The 19,293-nt window shown below is 32.8% G+C and overlaps 1 protein-coding gene across 2 annotated transcripts; it reads left to right on the top strand.

Moving 5' to 3' along the window:
- Nucleotides 1–3,458: 3,458 nt before the first annotated feature.
- LOC130954611 (WD repeat-containing protein 55) lies at nucleotides 3,459–8,300 on the top strand. 2 transcript variants are annotated; one of them, XM_057881369.1, is made up of 16 exons: nucleotides 3,459–3,692; nucleotides 4,299–4,409; nucleotides 4,520–4,552; nucleotides 4,674–4,738; nucleotides 4,828–4,915; nucleotides 5,009–5,081; nucleotides 5,427–5,533; nucleotides 5,655–5,697; nucleotides 5,795–5,851; nucleotides 6,399–6,475; nucleotides 6,624–6,672; nucleotides 6,760–6,806; nucleotides 6,892–6,965; nucleotides 7,109–7,164; nucleotides 7,797–7,926; nucleotides 8,009–8,300. In XM_057881369.1, exons 2-16 carry the CDS (start codon nucleotides 4,309–4,311, stop codon nucleotides 8,083–8,085), a joined length of 1,077 nt encoding a protein of 358 aa, XP_057737352.1. In that variant the 5' UTR covers nucleotides 3,459–3,692; nucleotides 4,299–4,308; the 3' UTR covers nucleotides 8,086–8,300. The 2 variants fall into 2 exon arrangements, with proteins under 2 accessions (XP_057737352.1, XP_057737351.1); XM_057881368.1 differs by having other exon boundaries at nucleotides 3,460–3,692; nucleotides 4,276–4,409.
- The last annotated feature ends 10,993 nt before the right edge of the window (nucleotides 8,301–19,293 follow it).

Here is a 19,293-nt window from a genome sequence, read left to right on the forward strand (position 1 = left end):
ATGTCAACATCTGTATATTTTATGAGCACCTGTACTTTTTTCATCCTATAAACCAAGATCAGTAGTGCTTTTCAAAATTGAGAATTCTGTTAACAACAACAAACAATCTGTTTAGAATTAGACTGAAAAATAGAACAAATGGCAACATTTATTTAATATCAAGTTTATTGGTAATGAGGTAGAAAAGAAATCCAATCATTTTTTGTCAAATTCACTTTTTATCGAAGGAAAAAATTAGGAAACGTTTTTTCTAAACAACGTAAACAACAGGATAAATAAGAAATGTTAATTTTAATTTTTAAAAATCAGATTTTTAATTAATTAAATATAATTCTTGTTTTGAATTTAGCTTTCAACAACCACAAATCCTTCCCCACACATTTGCACGGTGTCCCACCTCTGCTCCCAACAACCCCCCCATCTCTGGCGACCCACCGCATGTGTTCCGGCTCCTTCGTGCGTCCGCAACTCTTTCACGCATCCGTGCTTCGTCGCGCCTCTCCAACCACCGCATGCAGCACACCCTCGTCGTCCATCTCACCTATCGCTGTAGGCAGTCCAATTTCGTTCTCTGTCGCGTCTCCTCGCATCATTATCCTCAATTGCATCTTTCCCTGCCGTCGGTCTTATTCTTTTTCTCCTTCTGTGACGCGGGGCGTTCTCTACCCTCTATCAACCACGTCGCACACCTCACACCTCACGGATGTTTTTTTTATTGTACATGAATGTTTCGTTTTCATTATACATGGATGTTTCTTTTAAGTTCGATAAATGTTGCTTTTTATTATACATAAATGTTTTTTTTATTACGGCGTTGAGGTCTGTGTTGCTGGCGACATCGACGGTGTGATAGGGGAGGGAGGAGTGGAGTAGCTGCGGTGAAAATAAGATACTAGAAAAGGTAAAAAGTGTAATTAGGAATAAGGATAGATAATTATATTAGTAATTTTTTGTTTAGTGGACCTCGAATGAAGCTTGTTGTTTACGTTGTTCGCATATCTCATTATTTATTTAGGAAGCTGTTGCTCAAATATTCAAAGTGCTTGAATAATGAATTTTGAGTTGTTCCAAAGGTGTGTTTGGCAACCATGTTGAAGAGGATAAAAGTGCGTTGAAATTCTTTGAACGCTGCTTCTTGATGTTTGGCAACCTTTTTTGTTTAAACGCAGAAGTGATTTTGCAATCTAAAAGCGCGTTTACTAAAAGTAAAAAATTGTTGCTTCTGCGTTCACTTCAACGTGCGTTAGTCTTTGATGAACGTTATTGGTTTTTTTGCAAAAGAATTTTTAAGGGTGTGTTTGGTAACCACGTTTGAAGGAAAAAAGCACGTTAGAGCTTTTTGAAAGCTTCACTTTTTTGTTTGGCTAATTTTCTTCTCTACAAACGCAGAAGTGCTTTTGTTCCTAAACCCACGTTTACAAGAAGCAATAATTTCTAGCTTCTCCGTTGCACTAACGTGCTTTTAGCTAATACCTTCAATATTTATTTTTCTTTTACCAACTTTATCCTTTATACATATTATTGCATTATTTATAGAATTTTTATTATTCCTCTCTATATGAATTCTTTTTTATTATTTTTTATTAATTTTTTTATTTGACATTATATATTTTTATAGTTATAATTTTTGTGTATTATATTTATTATTATCTTTTTATAATAGAATTTATTGATCCCATTAGATAATAATAATAATAGTTAAAAATTATACTGTACTAAAAAAGAGTACTAAGAGTATTAAAAATATACTATATAAAAAATATATAAGAAAAAATATAAAAAAAATTAAACATATATAAAAAAATAATATTATAATTTAATGTCATGTCCTTTTAAGTAATTATCTATCTAAAAGTGATTTTAACTAATATTATCCAAACAAAATTTATTTTATCAAAATCAATTTTGGTAAAGAGTTGCCAAACATAAATCATGTTGACACAAACTTACTTCTATCCAAAATCAATTCTATAAAATCACTTTTATTCAAACTCCAGTTTGACCAACCACAATCCAAACACACACTAAATTTGTTTCAAGTCATTTTAAATATTTAATTTTTTTTTCCAATTTTTAGTACTCCTTTTTATATTTTGAATTTTTTTATTAAATTTGTTATTGTAATTTTATTATAATATAAATTATTGATTTTATTAAAAATGACAAAATAAATAAAAAATTGATCATACATCATAATAGAATCATAAGTAATAAAATTTTACAGTTCAAAATAATACTAAATAAAAGAATACTGAGAGTACCAAAAAAATTATAGAATATTTTTTGTTTGACATTGTAAAATTTATTATTGTAATTTTTGTTCACTGTTTATTATTCTAATTTGTTATAATATGTATTATTGTTCCTATTGAAAATGATAATTTAAATAAAAAATTAATCATAAATAATAATAAAAATATAGTAAAAAGTTAGAACCCAAAATAGTAAACAAAATAAGATTATTGAGAGTACTCATAAAGAATATTAAAATATATTATTTTATATATTATTTTTAATTTAAAAAATAAATATTAATTTTTATTATAATAGTAAAAAATTATAACAAACTAAAATAGAGTTTTAAAAAAATATTATATAAAAAATATACTAAAAGAAATATAAAAAAGATTAAATATACTAAAAAATAACATTATAATTTAATATCATATTTTTTAGTAATTAACTAATTATCTATATAGAAGTGATTTTAACTAATATTATCCAAACAATTTTATTTTATCAAAATCAATTTTAGTATAGAATTGCCAAACATAAATCATGTTGGCTCAAACTCACTTCTATTTAAAATCAATTTTACAAAATCACTTTCATTCAAACTCCAGTTTGACCAACTCTAATCCAAACACACACATATCATCAACATAAATTTAGACAACCAACAATTTATTATTCTAGCATAAAGTAAAAAGTATATTATCATGAATGCGACAAGAAGTCGTAGTTGTTGCAGAGGCCAAAACTAGGATGAGAATTGGATAAAGAGTTAGGATTTGAGATAAAATAGATTAAATTAGCGGGATAGTTTCAAAATTTTTAATAATTTTTTAGGATTTGAATAATTTTATTAATGGAAATTTATTTTTCATAAATATAAAATTATTTTTGTACGTTTTAAAATAAATTTATCAGAGCGTCCTAAATATATATGGGTAGAATGGTAGTTTATCCCAAAAAAAATTATAATTTCCCTATAAAATTTAAAACAAGAGAAGAATTAGGATTCCACAAATAATCATCGGACTATGTAAATCTAGCAGGGCATGCAAATTTTAATGGGAACTTTATGAATATAATTTTTTGAAACCGAATAAAAACGTTATAACATTTATATTTTGTCATAAAGTTATTAATATATCATTTCACTTGCTTCTAATTTTCTCACTCTTCAATTTTTCTTTTTCTTCTTAATCCAAAGGAAATATATTTTTTCCTTATTGATTTGTATTTTTTGATTTTAGGGGATTTGAATTTAAACATTTACGCCTAGGTTTACATGCAGACAATAAAACACACACTCTTAAACCCTTCCTTCGCCGCTTTCCCCCTCTCAGCCTATTCCACACCGCCGCTTCGCCCTCCTTGGCTTCGCCTCTCTCTTCTTTGTCTGTCTCTGTTCGCTGACGGAGTGTTGGTCATCGCCGTTCATCTTTCATCACTCCAGTTAACCTCGGGTAGGCATTCGATGCAAATGGAACTTCACACGGTGATATTAGTTCTGAATTCTGAGCTGCAACTCTTGCTGAACGTTAAAATTTAAATATCTGTTACGTTAATTCTCGTTCTTTTTCCCAGTTATTTAAATAGGAATTTCCGATTTTGAATTTTAGTGTAGCAATGAACAGGAAAATCGTGAATTGACTTGACAAGTTAGACCCTCGAGTTTGACGAGCATATTTCCTATTCAATTTATGTTAATTTCATTTCAACTAAGACAGCATAAAAATAGTGTGGTTGACTAATGGAATAAGAAAAACATAGAATAGCTTAGGAGAAAAGATGAAGGAGGAGAGATTGCTTGCATGTGTTAATTGAGGTTAAAGAGTATTTCACGTTGGTTAGGCTGCCTTTTTATTATGATTTAATATCAACTTCATCATCAAATCATATTTGATTAGTGTAGATCTCTGAAAGGAATTCAAATCTAGTTGCCTTTTAATTTTATTCAAGTAATTTATTTTTAATTAAGGTGTTGAATTTCAATAATTCTTAACTTAATTGAATTCCAATGTGCTTTTCCCCTTCTTTTGGTTTAAGCTTCTCTCTATTCAATTCACTAGAGAGAACCAAATGGCGTTGGAAATAAACCTCGGAAAACTTGCATTCGACATAGACTTTCATCCCTCCGATAATCTTGTTGCTGCCGGACTCATCACTGGTCACCTTCACTTGTTAGTTATTTAGCTGGCTTCTTTCTTTACTTTTGTTTTGATTCTTTTCTGCAATTTTTTTTTCAATTTTCGTGTTTAATAACTATATTGGAATTGTTATGTGATTCTAGATATCGTTTCAGTGTTGACAGCGAGCCTGTGAGGTATAAATTATGAAAGTTATTTGCTTTTCAATAATTTTGTTTGTTGAATACATGGACAAAAATTGGTTTTTTACTTTATTTGATTATTTGGTTGGTTTGGGCTTGTTTGTTTTGAGTTAAGGCTGTTGGAAGTTAATGCTCACTCTGAGTCCTGTAGAGCTGCTAGATTCATCAATGGTGGACGTGGTAATGCTCATTCTATTGTTGCTTGTTCTATATTGCATATTAAGTTGGCTTAAACTGATTGAAAATGGTTGACGTGATTTGTGTTTTAGCGGTTTTGACGGGTTCGCCAGATTGTTCCATACTGGCTACTGATGTGGAAACTGGAGCTACAATTGCCCGGCTTGATAATGCCCATGAGTGAGTGAATTTAATTCCAATTAAGATATTTTTATGTTATGCTTGCTTATTATGCATATGCTTAACTTTGAAAATTTTATTTGTGTTATGCAGAGCTGCTGTTAACAGGTTGATAAACTTGACTGAGTCAACTGTTGCCTCAGGAGATGATGATGGCTGCATTAAGGTAATTGTTTTGGGTCATTTTACATTTTGAGCATGTGTTAATATTCATGCAGTATCCAGTATGTTTTATGATATTAGAAGACTAATAACTGATAAGTGATAATTTAGTCACTATTCACTAATATTCAAAAAATTACTGATCTTAATCAATTATTATCTACTATGAAGATCCTATGGTCTTTGCAAGGATAGAGAATATGGTGTCCTACCATTCCACTTTCTCATTGTAGAGTAAATATTTGGTTTGGAAATTGTACTTATTTTTTAATGCAAATGTATTGGACTTTTGGAGTTGAAAGGATGAGTGCTTTCTCAATGCTTTTTATTTGGGTTATCCTCATTGTAGGTATGGGATACCAGGGAGCGTTCTTGTTGCAATACATTTGACGTCCATGAAGATTACATTTCAGACATGACTTTTGCATCTGATGCGATGAAACTATTAGCCACAAGGTAGTGAATTCAGTAGATTTATTCAAAGGCCCTATGTGAGATATACACACACACACACTTTTCACTGGCATCTAAATGCTATCTAAAATCTTTTTGCCTTTAAATTTATTTCATTGTTAAGTGGAGATGGGACTCTATCTGTTTGCAATCTACGGAGAAATAAAGTAAGTTGTATGTTATTGCTTTGTTTTTCCTTTTTCAAATTAAATGCTTATTGTTTGTTGCGTTTGAATTTTATCATCGCTTCCTGCTTTTGGATAGGTCCAAGTTCAGTCTGAATTTTCTGAAGATGAGCTATTGTCAGTTGTTATAATGAAGGTATCCTCGTCATAGTTACTATTTGATGTATCTTCTGGGTTTTAACACTTATTTATTCATTCTTGTTGATGAGTTTAAAAACTTATCTAATGTTAATATTAGAATGTAATTTAGGTGTCCTCTTATTAGACTGGACCTGCTTATTTTTAAACATTCTTAGTTATTATCATGTGTGCATTTGGCATACTTCCTGATGGAACAATACAGATGAGGCTAATTAATATTCCCTCAATATCATTGTATAATATATATTGATGAAATTGCAGCCATAGTATTATGGGAGAGACTTAATCCTATGTTGATTTTACCGTTGAAAACTTCCATCTTAAGTAGCTCCAAAATGGCCAAAAAGTGGCCTGGTTGTTTTGAAGAGCTATTTTAATTGACGGAACTATAAAACATGGATGGGAAAGGAAATAGATACTTTTTTCCCATATTTTAGAAAACGTTTCTAAAAATTATTTAACAATATAAAAGAAATTTGAGGAATTACTTGTATAGAGAAAATTGTTTTTATATTGTTGATGTTTAATTCTCTTGTGATCAGAATGGTAGGAAAGTTGTCTGTGGATCACAGACTGGAGTCCTGCTCTTGTATTCATGGGGATGCTTCAAGGATTGCAGGTATTGGAATTTAGAATAAAGAAAATCACAACCGGTTATGTTAGGAAAATTGTTTATGACAGATATTAATTAATTGGTTATTATATTTCTCATGACTTTTAGATTCTTTCTCTTATTGATGCTCTTGCTTAATGGCTCCAATTCACAGTGACCGATTTGTTGATCTATCACCAAACTCTATTGATACTATGTTGAAGGTAAGTAGATTTGGACTATTTCAGCATCACTTTCTACCATGTTGACCTCGTGTAATAAAGTTTTGAATAATTCCTTTATAATCTCAGCTTGATGAAGATAGGATTATTACTGGATCAGAGAATGGGATTATCAAGTGAGACTTTACAATATGAAAATTATATTTCAATTTCTTGTTTCTTTAGTACTCCATTCCAACTATATATATGTTCTTTGTTCAGCCTGGTTGGGATATTACCTAACAGAATCCTCCAGCCGATTGCAGAGCACTCAGAATATCCTGTCGAGTGTCTAGGTAATATGTGGTCTCTTTCTCTTCTGTCACCATTTCAGCATGCTTACTATTTTTTGCCCTTTTTTCTGTCTTTCTTTTCATGCCCCTAGCTGCAAGTCTGATCCATTGTGTTGTTTCTGCTTTTACCCTCATTTTCCCTGCAGCATTCTCTCATGATAGAAAATTTCTTGGCAGTATTGCTCATGATCAAATGTTAAAGGTACTTAATTTCCTTAATTCTTTCCCCTCCAATATTAATAGTAATTTCTTGCTCGACTTTAATTGTTTGCTCATTCACGCTAGCCACTAAGAATGTCTGGTTAAGTTAGAATTTTAGTATATTTAAGGAATTTCCACTTCAGTCCTCATCATGAATAGGCAAATATTTGGTAACATTTACTTCAATTCGGAAAAATATGTTCCATTCAGAAGCAGACAAATGATGAGATCTTTTTTCAGCTTAAGGAGTAAGGCAAAGAAATTTATGCCTACAATGACATGGTAGATAGCTTAAGAGTAATGCTACGTGTACACCAAAATCAGCCATCAAAGTTGGTCACCAGTATAAAATACACATTAAAAATAAATTAAATCACATATATATTTATACACAAATATATTGGTGGCTGATTTTAGTGTACGAATAGCATTTTTGATAGCTTAATGACCTTTTGGTTTGAGTGTGGAGCTATCTAGCTGCAAACATTGTCAGCAGATTCCTCCTTAATTGGTCTTCTAGTCCTTCATCATAATAGTGTGAAAACTAGTTGTGTATACGTGTATGTTCTGCTGTTTGTATAGAGTATACAGATGAGTTTAGCATCTTAACTTTCATAAATTTCTTTACCGCAGCTATGGGACTTGGATAATATTTTACAAGGTTCAGGAAATTTGCAAAGAAACCGTGATGGAGCTAGAGACAGTGATGATGATGATGATGATGAGATGGATGTTGATACTGATTCTTCCAAGTTTAACAAGGGTATATTTTAATAAATTCAAATGATATGAAAATTTTCTATATTATACATCATATACTTCATTTTATGTTGCTACCATTGCAGGGACCAAGACCAAGAGGAAGCTTGGTAATAATGAACATGCCTTAGGCAGTTCAAACGATTTCTTTGCAGATTTATAGGAAATTATTCATTATTCAAATGTGAGAACTTGCATAATCTTGTTTAATGAAAATGGCTTTCTTGGGTGCATTTTGCATCGTTATAATTTTGTTTTTATTTTTTCTTTATTACATTGTATCATTGTTAATTTAACAAGCAGTGAATGGTGTTATATGAGTTATTCTTCGGTATTGTGTTAATTTTTCCTCAACATTTTAATAAGTTTTTTGTCAAAGCTTGGATACTCTTCGAATTATGGTCTTAACTAAATTTAGAGCAAGTTCAGTATGAAAAATTCATTTTGAGCCAAGTAATCTTTCAATTGGAGGGTTTTTTTTTGTGTGACTAAATAAACTAAAAAAAAAAAAACAAAATAAAGGAACTACTTAAATAGAGGAACAGTCACATTTAAGACTACTCTTAAACTCCTCCCAAAGTGAAGGAAGTTTCACATGAAAAGTTGTAATTTCATCGCCATCTTTGCCATAATATTTGTTATCGTGTTTGCATTTCTCATAATCAAATGACAGTCAATATGTTAATTTCAATGTATGATATCTTTTATTTTGAGTACCAATGGATCAATAAATCCAAAATTGTCTTAAGTAACAAGATTAAATGCTTCTACACAATCCGTCTTACAAATAACATTTCGTTGACCTACATCTCAAGTTAAGAGATATTTTCTTCAAATAGCAAACAATTCTCCTTGAAGAATACTATTATTCTCCATCATTCCCAAACATCCTCTTTGCCAACTTCCATTACAATCTTTAATAACACAAGCAAAACCAACACTATCACCCGAACCAAAATAACTAGCATCACAATTAATCTTAAAAGTACCAATGGATGAGAGATTCCAAAAACCATTTAGAGTAGAGGGAAGGGATATACGTTGTAATTCAAAAATATTCCTAAGTTCTTTTTCCGAAGTTAATGCCAGACAAATCACTTTTTTCGGAGGCCAAGTTTCATAAGGATTAAAGATATTATTCTTTACTCGTCATATCCACCAAAGTTCTAAAAAGAACTTGAACGGATGTTCTCTGCTATGATACAAAAACTAGTTCTTCAAATCCAAAGAATGACAAGAAATATCCAACCTATGCCAGACATGAAAGAATGGTAAACGATTTTTTACTGTCTAAAATATTAGATATTCGAACCGCCCTGTCTGTCAGATGCGATGCTTTTTAGCCAGTTGACATAACCCAAAACGATGTTTGTAATTATGAAAAATTAATTATTTAGATCTTCTCCTCCGGATAAGTGCACTTTATGAATTTTCAATTTTTATTTGCCTATAAATATGATAAAATTTGTAAGAAAACATCTATTAATATATAATAATTTACTAGTAAATGTTTCATTAAACCACAAGTGTCTCATAAGCTAATGGGAAGAAATGGATTTTCTCTAATAAAAGAGAGAGTAATGAAGGGTGAGATTAAACACTGGATACCATTCAATTTTTTTTTTTAACTGGAGAGGATCCACTCCCCTAATTGGAGCGTGATTCCTCAATTTTGAATTGGTATTTGGCTCGATCCTTCTTACTCGCTCACTCTCGATTTCTTCAAACTTCGACTTTGTGTGCTCAAATTTTAATGTTGGAGGCAAAACGTGTTTTGTATGGAACTATGGATGCCTTTCTGAGATAAGCATTTTGCGCCTTCAGCAGTTTCACAAGAGAAAATGAGACAACATGTTTAAAAGTGTCTTATGTTGCTTCTAAGGTAGCCAGACTGCTTTTGAGGTGGTTTATTCATTCAAGCTTAGCTTTTAAAAGTTGTATACTTTAGTATTTAGATTTTAATCATTTTATCAAGTTCAGAAGCAATCGAATTTGCTTATATTACTTAAAGAAAAATTCCTTGGTACATTTCACACTTGAATAAATATCAGATGACACATTAATTATATTATTAAATTTGCGTTTGTTAATCATTAAAATCCATTATGAAATATCATGGAGCGAACTACATCGTACTAAATGTAAGGTCTACTAATAGACGAATTTTCCCTATTTTCATCAGGGTTGTTATCGTTCGGCTCAGAAAATTCCAAAGTAAGTTTTGGTCCATCCTCATCCTTCTCACTCCCTGAATTAGATAAGTGGTCATTAGCCACTGGTGGAGCACCCTTCTTCTTAGGTGCTGGTGGTTTGCAGGGGAGAGTATGAACATGTGCCTGTGGGAACAATCAAATGTGGATTATTATTATTATTAGAGAATAAGTATTCTTTCGGTCTCTATGATAGGGTAAAATAATATTATTCTTAATATATATTTTTTATTTAAAATCATCCTTAAAGTTACAACTATCTTTAAAATGATCATTTTATTAAATCACCTTATCCCTTCCATTATGAAATCACCTTTATCCTCTATCAATCCACCCTCTCTACCAATGACCACAAATCTCCAGAGAGAAGGAGAAGTTTGAAGAGAGGAAGCCATAGGGAGGAAAGTCAGGTCGTAACCGAGTTTGTAACACTCTAATATTTAAATCTTTATACTCGAGTCATAAGTTAATGATAATAAGGTGGTACAACTCTTAAGGTGAATTTATAGTATGTTACCTAAATTATTTTTTTATCAATAATAGATGTAAGTTTATTTGTTGTATTTTTTTTAGTAAGAGTATATAAAGAGTACATAGTATACAAAGTGTAATAACTCAATAGATATGGGATTTTTTATTCTCTTCAACAATGAGAAGAACTTATTTTTCTCTCTCTTAATCCTTCTTGTTCATCAAACCATCAACATCACAGCTTGAACAACTTAGAGCATGGGATTTTCTTCATGGTGTGGTGAGCGTGGGAAGCAACAAATCAAATTGAAAAAATTGTTAATTGAGATCCAATCAAATTTTACCATTTTCTTTCTTTCCCTAATTTTTCTTTAGACATTATCTTTTCCCTATTCTTACCTCTTCCTTCAAACTCATCCAATAAAGTTTGATGAGAGGCTATTTTGTAACCTGTGATCCATTGATTTTTCAAAATGGGCGGACATGGTAAATAGATTCTCGAGTGGTGGTTTTAACAACCAGAGCAATGCCAATCTCCTCGATCAACTCACAAATCTTCAATCACAAATTTTGAAGAACACCACAAGTCCGATTCAATATCAATCAAACCCCCTATTTCTCCATTCTAGAAAAAATCTAGGTAGCAGAGGTCGTGGAGCTACATTGACATGCTCTCATTATAACAAGATGTGTGCTAGCATGGGCACTCCTCTCATTTTTGTCAACGGCAACAACATAACACCACCATCAATCACGTGATCACTGAGGGGCATGATGATATACTCAGTGACAAACAATCCCAACTTAATTGTCTCCAAGAAAACACTGGAATATCAAGATCTGTGTTTACTCCAGAACAAAGATTGTGCCTTGTTAGAGTTGATCAAAGACAAAAGTGTGTAGCAACAATCTCGTAATGCAAACCAAATTTTGACTAATTGATTCGGACCTCCACTCCAGGTAAAACCATTACATTACATTTTAATGTGAAAATTATGAGCATTATCACTCTAAAATCTGCACTATGGGTCATTGAATCCGGTTCAACAGATTATGTGACTTTTGACTTAAAAAATTTTGCAAGTTTTCAAAATATTGCTCCAATCAATATGATATTGTCAAATGGGACCAAAACTGTTAGTACCATCATTGGCACAATCACATTCTCTAATTTTTTTTCTCAAAAATATTTTATATATCCCTTCTTTTGATTTTAAACTAATCTCTGTGTCAAAATTAACCTCAAACTTACACTGTCAACTATTAATCAATGATAAGTGTTGTGAGATATAAGATCCATCCACATCAAAGATTGTTAGCATTGCTGAGTGTATAGAAGGGTTATATACAATGAGTAGAGAACCAGAGTTCTCTCACTTTCCCCCTCCTCCAACAAAGCAAGTTTCATTGGCGGCAACTACAATTACTACTCATCCTACAACACCTTCACACATTGAGCACAACAACATTTGGCATCTTAGATTAGGACACATACCCATGCATAAATTGATTTTACTGGAGAAGTATTATCCTTTTATAGATTGTATTGTTTCAAAACTTTCTTGTGATTTTGTCATTTTGCTAAACAAAAGAAATTATCTTTTGATCTTAGTATAACTGAAATAAAAGATTGTTTTGACTTAGTTTATATGGATATCTGGGGTCCTATTTCTATCCCTTCTAATGAAAGACATAGGTATTTTTTGACTGTGGTGGATGACAAGAGCAGATTCAATTAGATTTTTTTATGAAAACCAAATCTGAGGCATCACAATTGGTTATTAATTTTGTGAATTTTATCAGAGTACAATTTGAAAAATAAGTTAAGTGTATAAGGACTGATAATGGGCCAAAATTCACTCTAAAATATTTTTTGCATCAACTGGCATTTTACACTAAACCTCTTGTGTACAAACACCAGAGAAAAATGGGATTGTAGTGCGAAAAAACCAGCACATTTTAGGAGTTGTTAGAGCACTGCTATTTCAATCAGGAATTCCATATTATTTTTGGCAATACGCAGTTGCTCACGCTATTCACCTAATTAATAGGCTGCCCAGCACTAAGCTGGATAATGCTAGTCCTTATAAGCTTTTGTATGGTAATTTACCTAACCTTTCATATTTAAAAGTATTTGGTTCTCTTGCATATGCCTCTATATTAACAAATTCAAGAACAAAGTTAGACCCAAGAGGCAGAAAAATAACTTTTCTCGGTTTTAAATTAGGAACAAAGGGTTTTCGACTTATTGATTTAAAATTAAAGGAAATTTTCATATCTAGAAATATAACTTTCTATAAAACTCATTTTCCATTTTCACATTCCATTAGCACTAACATTCATGCGGTACCCACTTGTACTCTACAATGCATTGATCTTTTTCAATATGATACACCGTCTAAACATCATTTGTAATCACCCACACCTATCACACTCATAGATTCAAATGAACATTTTTCAAGTTTAATGCACTCACCAATTTTCTCACACACCATTGCACCCATTACAAAATACACACTAACAATCACCTGCATCATAAAACTACGACATCACACATGACTGCATCACTAGAAAATCTGAAAGAGTCAAGAAATCACCTGCTTATTTGAAGGACAACCATTGTATGATAACCCACGCAGCTCACTCTAGCAACTTTGCCAACTCTAACTCTTTATATTCTATCTCACAACACTTATCATATGATAAACTAACCCCAAAATATAAGTCTCTTTCTCTATCCATCACCTCAAATCCAGAACCTAGCACTTATGAGAAAGCGGCTGCACATGAATGTTGGAGAAATGCAATACAAGCTGAATTGACAGCTCTAGATCAGAAAAGAACTTGGTGTCTCACTGAACTCCCAAAAGACAAGAAGGTTGTGGGTTGCAAATCGGTTTTTCAGGTAAAATTCAATCCCGATGGTACCATAGAAAGGCACAAAGCGAGACTAGTTGCAAAAGGATTCACTCAAGTGCAAGGAGTGAATTATGGTGATACTTTTAGTCCAGTTGTCAAAACGACTATCCTACGAGTAATGTTAGCATTAGCAGCGGCAAGGAAATGACATTTGAAATAGCTGGATGTCAATACTGCCTTCCTTCATGGAGATTTGGACAAGAAAGTTTATATGAAGATATCACCCGGTTTGGCTGTGTCACAACCAGGTTTGGTTTGTAAATTGCAAAAGTCTCTATATGGGCTTAAGCAAGCAAGCAGACAATGGAACATTAAGCTCACTCAACTCTTGTTGATGCTTGTTATAAGCAGTTTTTTTATGATCATTCCCTTTTCATCAAGAAACAATCCGAAAGCTTCACTGCCATTCTAGTATATGTTGATGACTTGGTTTTAACTAGGAATGACATTGCAAAATTAATTCCATAAAGTAAGTTTTGGATGACAAATTCAAAATAAATGATTTTGGTGATCTCAAGTATTTCTTGGGAATGGAAGTAGCACGCTCTAACTCTAGAATTCACATTTATCAGCGGAAGTACGTCACGGACCTTCTCAAAGATTTTGGTTATCTAGATTGCAAGCTTCTCTCCACTCCTTTTGATTATAGTCAGAAACTTTTGAAGGAATCCGGTATCATTTTAATGAACAACACTACTTACAAAGAGCTCATCAGTCGACTCCTTTACCTCACAAACACTAGACCCAATATCTCTTATGCTGTGGGACGTTTGAGCCAATTTTTGAACTGTGTAACCACTTCTCACCTGCAGGCTATTTTCGGCGTACTCCAATATTTAAAGGGCATACCTGCAACTGTTCTATTCTTCTCCTTTACTTTTAATCTGCATCTCACCGGATTTGCCGACGCTGACTGGGCTACCTGTGCCGATACTCGTCGTTCCGTTTTCAGTTATTGCTTCATGCTTGGGAACTCTCTCGTTAGCTGAAAGAGTAAGAAGCAAACCATAATTGTCAAATCCTCTGCAGAAGCTGAATATAGGTCTCTTACTGTTTTCACTTGTGAAGCTAGTTGGTTATATTTCTTAATGGATTTAATTAGTTTACCGCTTCAAAAGTTTATCACTCTAGTCTATGACAACCAGTCAGCCATTCACATTGCCAATATTCCTATCTTTCATGAAAGAACCAAATACATTGAAGTGGACTGAAAAGTATTTGTCTGGTCTCATTCATCTGATGCCAGTTCGTTCTAAAGACCAACTTGCTAATTTTCTTACCAAAGCTCTGCCACCGATCCTTTTCTTACTAATGTTTCCAAGGTAGGATTGTTAGATTTATGCAATTCTAGTTTGCGGGAGGGTATTACCTAGATTATTTTTTTTATCAATAATAGATGTAGACTTATTTGTTGTAATTTTTTTAGTGGAAGTACATAAGGAGTGTTAGAGTAGTGAATTAATTTTCTATTCTATTATGATTAGTTAGAGGGTAGATTAGTCTTTCTACCTTAATCAGGGATGACTTGTGTATATGCTATATATAATAACTTTACTCTTTGGAGAAACAGAGTTTTCGTAATATTCATTCTATCATATTCAATCTATCAAGTTTACCTTCTTCTCTCATTCTCTAATATTCATCTGCAAGGTTTTTAATCTTGTTACTCAAGATTCTAATATGGTATCAAGAGCTTAGGTTCTTGAATTTTTTTTTCTCGTTTCACCATGGAAATCGAGCTCAACGACTCCACCACCAAAAAACCCCTCACTGTCATAGCTGACAAATTGAATGAAGACAACTATTCAACCTGGAGGTATCTCATGTTACTCACCATCCAGAGTCTCGATTTGGAAGATCACTTAAACCCAGCGAAGATTCCTCCTCAATTTGCTATAGATGAGGCAAAGAAAACGGCTACCGAATCGGCAGACTTCAAGAAATGGCGTCTTTGAGACCTAACCCTCACTACTTGGATCGTGGCATCCATGACCACTAACTTCAAAAGCAAGGTCATACATCTCACCAGATTTCATCTAGTTTGGGAAAAGTTTGATGATTACTTCACCGCCGCATCCTCAGCTCGCGTTCAGAGCCTCAAATCGCAGCTCAAGTCCGTGAAGAAGACGGGCACCGTACCTGATTACCTTGCTCATATTTGAAAACTAGTAGATTCTCTATTTGCAATTGGCTATCAAGTTCATGAAGATGACCATATTCAAGCTATTCTTGATGGTCTCCCAGATGCGTACACTGTCTACAACGCTTCGGTAATGTCAAGATTGGGCTCCTTCAAGGTTGTAGAGGCTGAATCTTTCCTTTTGGCATTTGAAAATATGCTTGACAGACACAAGAATCCTGGAATAGCTATGCCGATGGCCAACTTCACTCAACCCTTCAACTTCAACAGAGGAGGAGGAGCGAGAAGAGGTAGAAGTGGAAGAGGCTTTCGAGGAGGTGGGAGGTTTGGATTCACGAATCAAAGACCCCAATGTCAACTATGCGATCGTTCTGGCCATGTGGTTTGGCACTGTTATCATCGATTTGATACATCTTTTCAACCAAATGTGGCTAATTCCTCTAGTCAACTTCAGATACCATATGGAAATTCCCAGCCACCACCTCCGTCTTCCACCTTTCATCAACCAAGAGCTTATATTTCTACACTATCATCCGTTAGTGAAGTTTCTTGGTTCCCGGATACAGGAGCAAGTCACCACATTACCCCAGACTCCAACAATTTACTCACTGCCTCTTCTACGAATCTTAATTCAGACCAGCTTTATGTAGGTAATGGGGCAGATATACCGATCTCTTCTTCAGGTTCCTCTATTCTTTTTGACCCTTCCACTAACATTGCTTATTGTCTGAATGATCTTCTTCATGTTCCTCAAATTACGCAGAATCTATTAAGTGTTTCAAAATTTGCCTTTGATAACCATGTTTATTTTGAATTCTGGCCTGATGTTTGCTTAATTCGTGACCAGGATACCAAGAACCTACTCCTACAAGGCAATGCTAGGAATGGGATTTATACCTTAGATAAACTTAGGATCCCAAGATCTTTGACTACTAGTTCTAAAATTGTTTGTAATAATGCTACTCTTCAGCAGCCTCACACTAAATCCACTGTAATCAACACTGTGCCTATTTCTGATTTTAGTAATTCACATGTATTAGACTCATGTTTGGATCCGGCCTTTAATTCTCCGGCAAATAAAAATAAAGATGTGCAATTATGGCACAAGAGGTTAGGCCATAGTGCTATTTAGACTGTTCTTACTGTTCTTAATCAAACTTATAATTTTTCTGGTTCTGCTATTAAATTTCAACATGTATGTGAAATATGTTCTATGGCAAAGATGCATCGATTACATTTTCCTGCTTCTGAAACTTTCTATACACAGCCTTTACAGCTTGTTTTTGTAGACATTTGGGGACCAGCACCCATGAACTCTAGAAATGGATTTCGATACTATATATATTTTGTTGATGCATATACAAAATATACTTGTCTTTATTTGCTGACTAACAAATCACAAGCATTCGTTGCATTTCAAACTTATAAAGCTTTTATGGAGAAGCAAAGTGGTCACAAAATCAAAGCAATACAATCGAATAAAGGTATGAAATTTCTTTCAAAAGATTTTACTTTATTTTTGGCATCAAAAGGCATTTTGCATAGACAGTCTTGTGGTTACACGCATCATCAACAAGGCAGTGTGGTCCAACAGTAGTATCAGAGCTTTAATTTTTTGTGTTTAAATTTTAATCCTGTTTTTCAATATGATTAATTTCATTTTTTTATTTAAGCATGTGATGCAGTTACTATCATTGAGATAGTTTTTTAATAAATTAATAGTTAATTTATTTTAATTTAATTATCTAATTATGATTAAATTATCCTTTTTAATTTAATAACTATGTTTTTAATAAAAAAATTGATTTGATTTTATTTATTTATTAATTTTATCTTGACTTTTGTCATATTAAAAGGAATAAGATGTAAAAATAATTTTTTGTTTGTTTCTTATATATATAAGTGTATATATTGAGAATGTCAAATTTGATTCGATAATTTTATAAAGATAAATATTAGTCTAATAAAAATTAAATTTTAATTTGATTAGTTCACCTTATATAAATTTTAATTTTAAATTTTAATTTCTAGGAAGATGCCTTCATTAATGCAGCTTATATCATCAATAGACTCCCTACGAAGGTATTGCAAGATAAAAGTCCTTTTGAGATATTGTTTAATCAAAAACCAGACTATAATTTCTTTAAAATTTTTGGTTGTGCATGTTACCCTTTCTTAAGACCATATAATAAGGTAAAGTTTGCATATAAATCAGAACAATGTTTGTTTTTAGGGTATGATGCTAATCACAAAGGCTATAGGTGTATGGCAAAAAATAAAAAAATATACCTAGCAAGACATGTTAATTTTAATGAATCTGTATTTCCCTATAGTATTATGTTTTCTAAGTCTGATTCCTCTTCTAATAAGTCTGAATCTATAGCATTGGCTGAGAATCCTATTTTTTATATTACTCCACCAACTAATACAGCCTCCTTCCCTCTTTCTCCTTCAACTAGTACATCGTCCCATCAATCACTTGGTCAACCCCCTCGTTTAGAACAACCTAACACTTGTCCATCCACTCCTACATCTACGTCAAACACTTTATCTAGCAACACAACTCCACATTCAGCTTCTAGTACATCAGATTTATCTATGCCAATTGGGGACATTGACATTGTCTTACCCTTATCTCTCCGACTCCATCCCCACCCAATAACACTCATGCCATGGTAACTCGCTCAAAATCTGGAATTACTAAAACTAGAGCTTTAACTACCACAACTACTTCCAAACCTACAACCACTGATTTGATACACAACATTCCTAAGACTGTAGCTCAAGCTCTAGCCTCTCCACACTGGAAACAAGCCATGGACATTGAATTTCAAGCACTTATGAAGTGTCAAACATGGACTCTCAAAGAACCACCCCCAAATGCTACCATCATAGAAAGCAAATGGGTTTTCACCATTAAAAAAGATCAATTTGGAAACATTCTAAGATACAAAGCTAGGCTAGTTGGTAAAGGCTTTCATCAAACAGAGGGAATAGATTATGAGCAGGTTTATAGCCCGGTTGTGAGGCCTAGTACAGTTCAGGTTATTTTTAGTATTGCTGTCTCTTTAGGTTGGCCATTACGACAATTTGACTTTAATAATGCGTTTCTCAATGGTAAACTAGACGAAACTGTCTATATGGCCCAACCACCAGGTTACTCTCATTCAAATTCATCATTAGTTTGCTGTCTAAATAAGGCTCTCTATGGTTTGAAGCAAGCTCCACGAGCTTGGTTCAATACCTTGGCCAAAACGTTAGCCAAATTTGGATTTAAGAATGCTAAATCTGATATTTCTTTGTTTATTAAATATACTTCCTCTTCTGTTGTTTACTTAATTGTGTATGTTGATGATATTATTATAACTGGTAATAATATGACTGAAATTAATACTCTCATATCTGATCTCAATAAAATTTTTTCTTTGAAAGATTTGGGACAATTCAGCTTTTTCTTGGGCCTGGAAGCAAATTATTTGCCACAAGAAAATTTATTAATTACTCAATCTAAATATGGATCAGAGTTATTAAAAAGATCAGCTATGGAGGACTCAAGTCCCATGCCTACTCCTATGATATCTAGTCTTAAGATGTCTGCTAATGACTCAGAATTCTTTGATAATCCAAAACT

This window comes from Arachis stenosperma, chromosome 10 (genome assembly GCF_014773155.1).
Source record: "Arachis stenosperma cultivar V10309 chromosome 10, arast.V10309.gnm1.PFL2, whole genome shotgun sequence".
Lineage (NCBI taxonomy): Eukaryota > Viridiplantae > Streptophyta > Magnoliopsida > Fabales > Fabaceae > Arachis > Arachis stenosperma.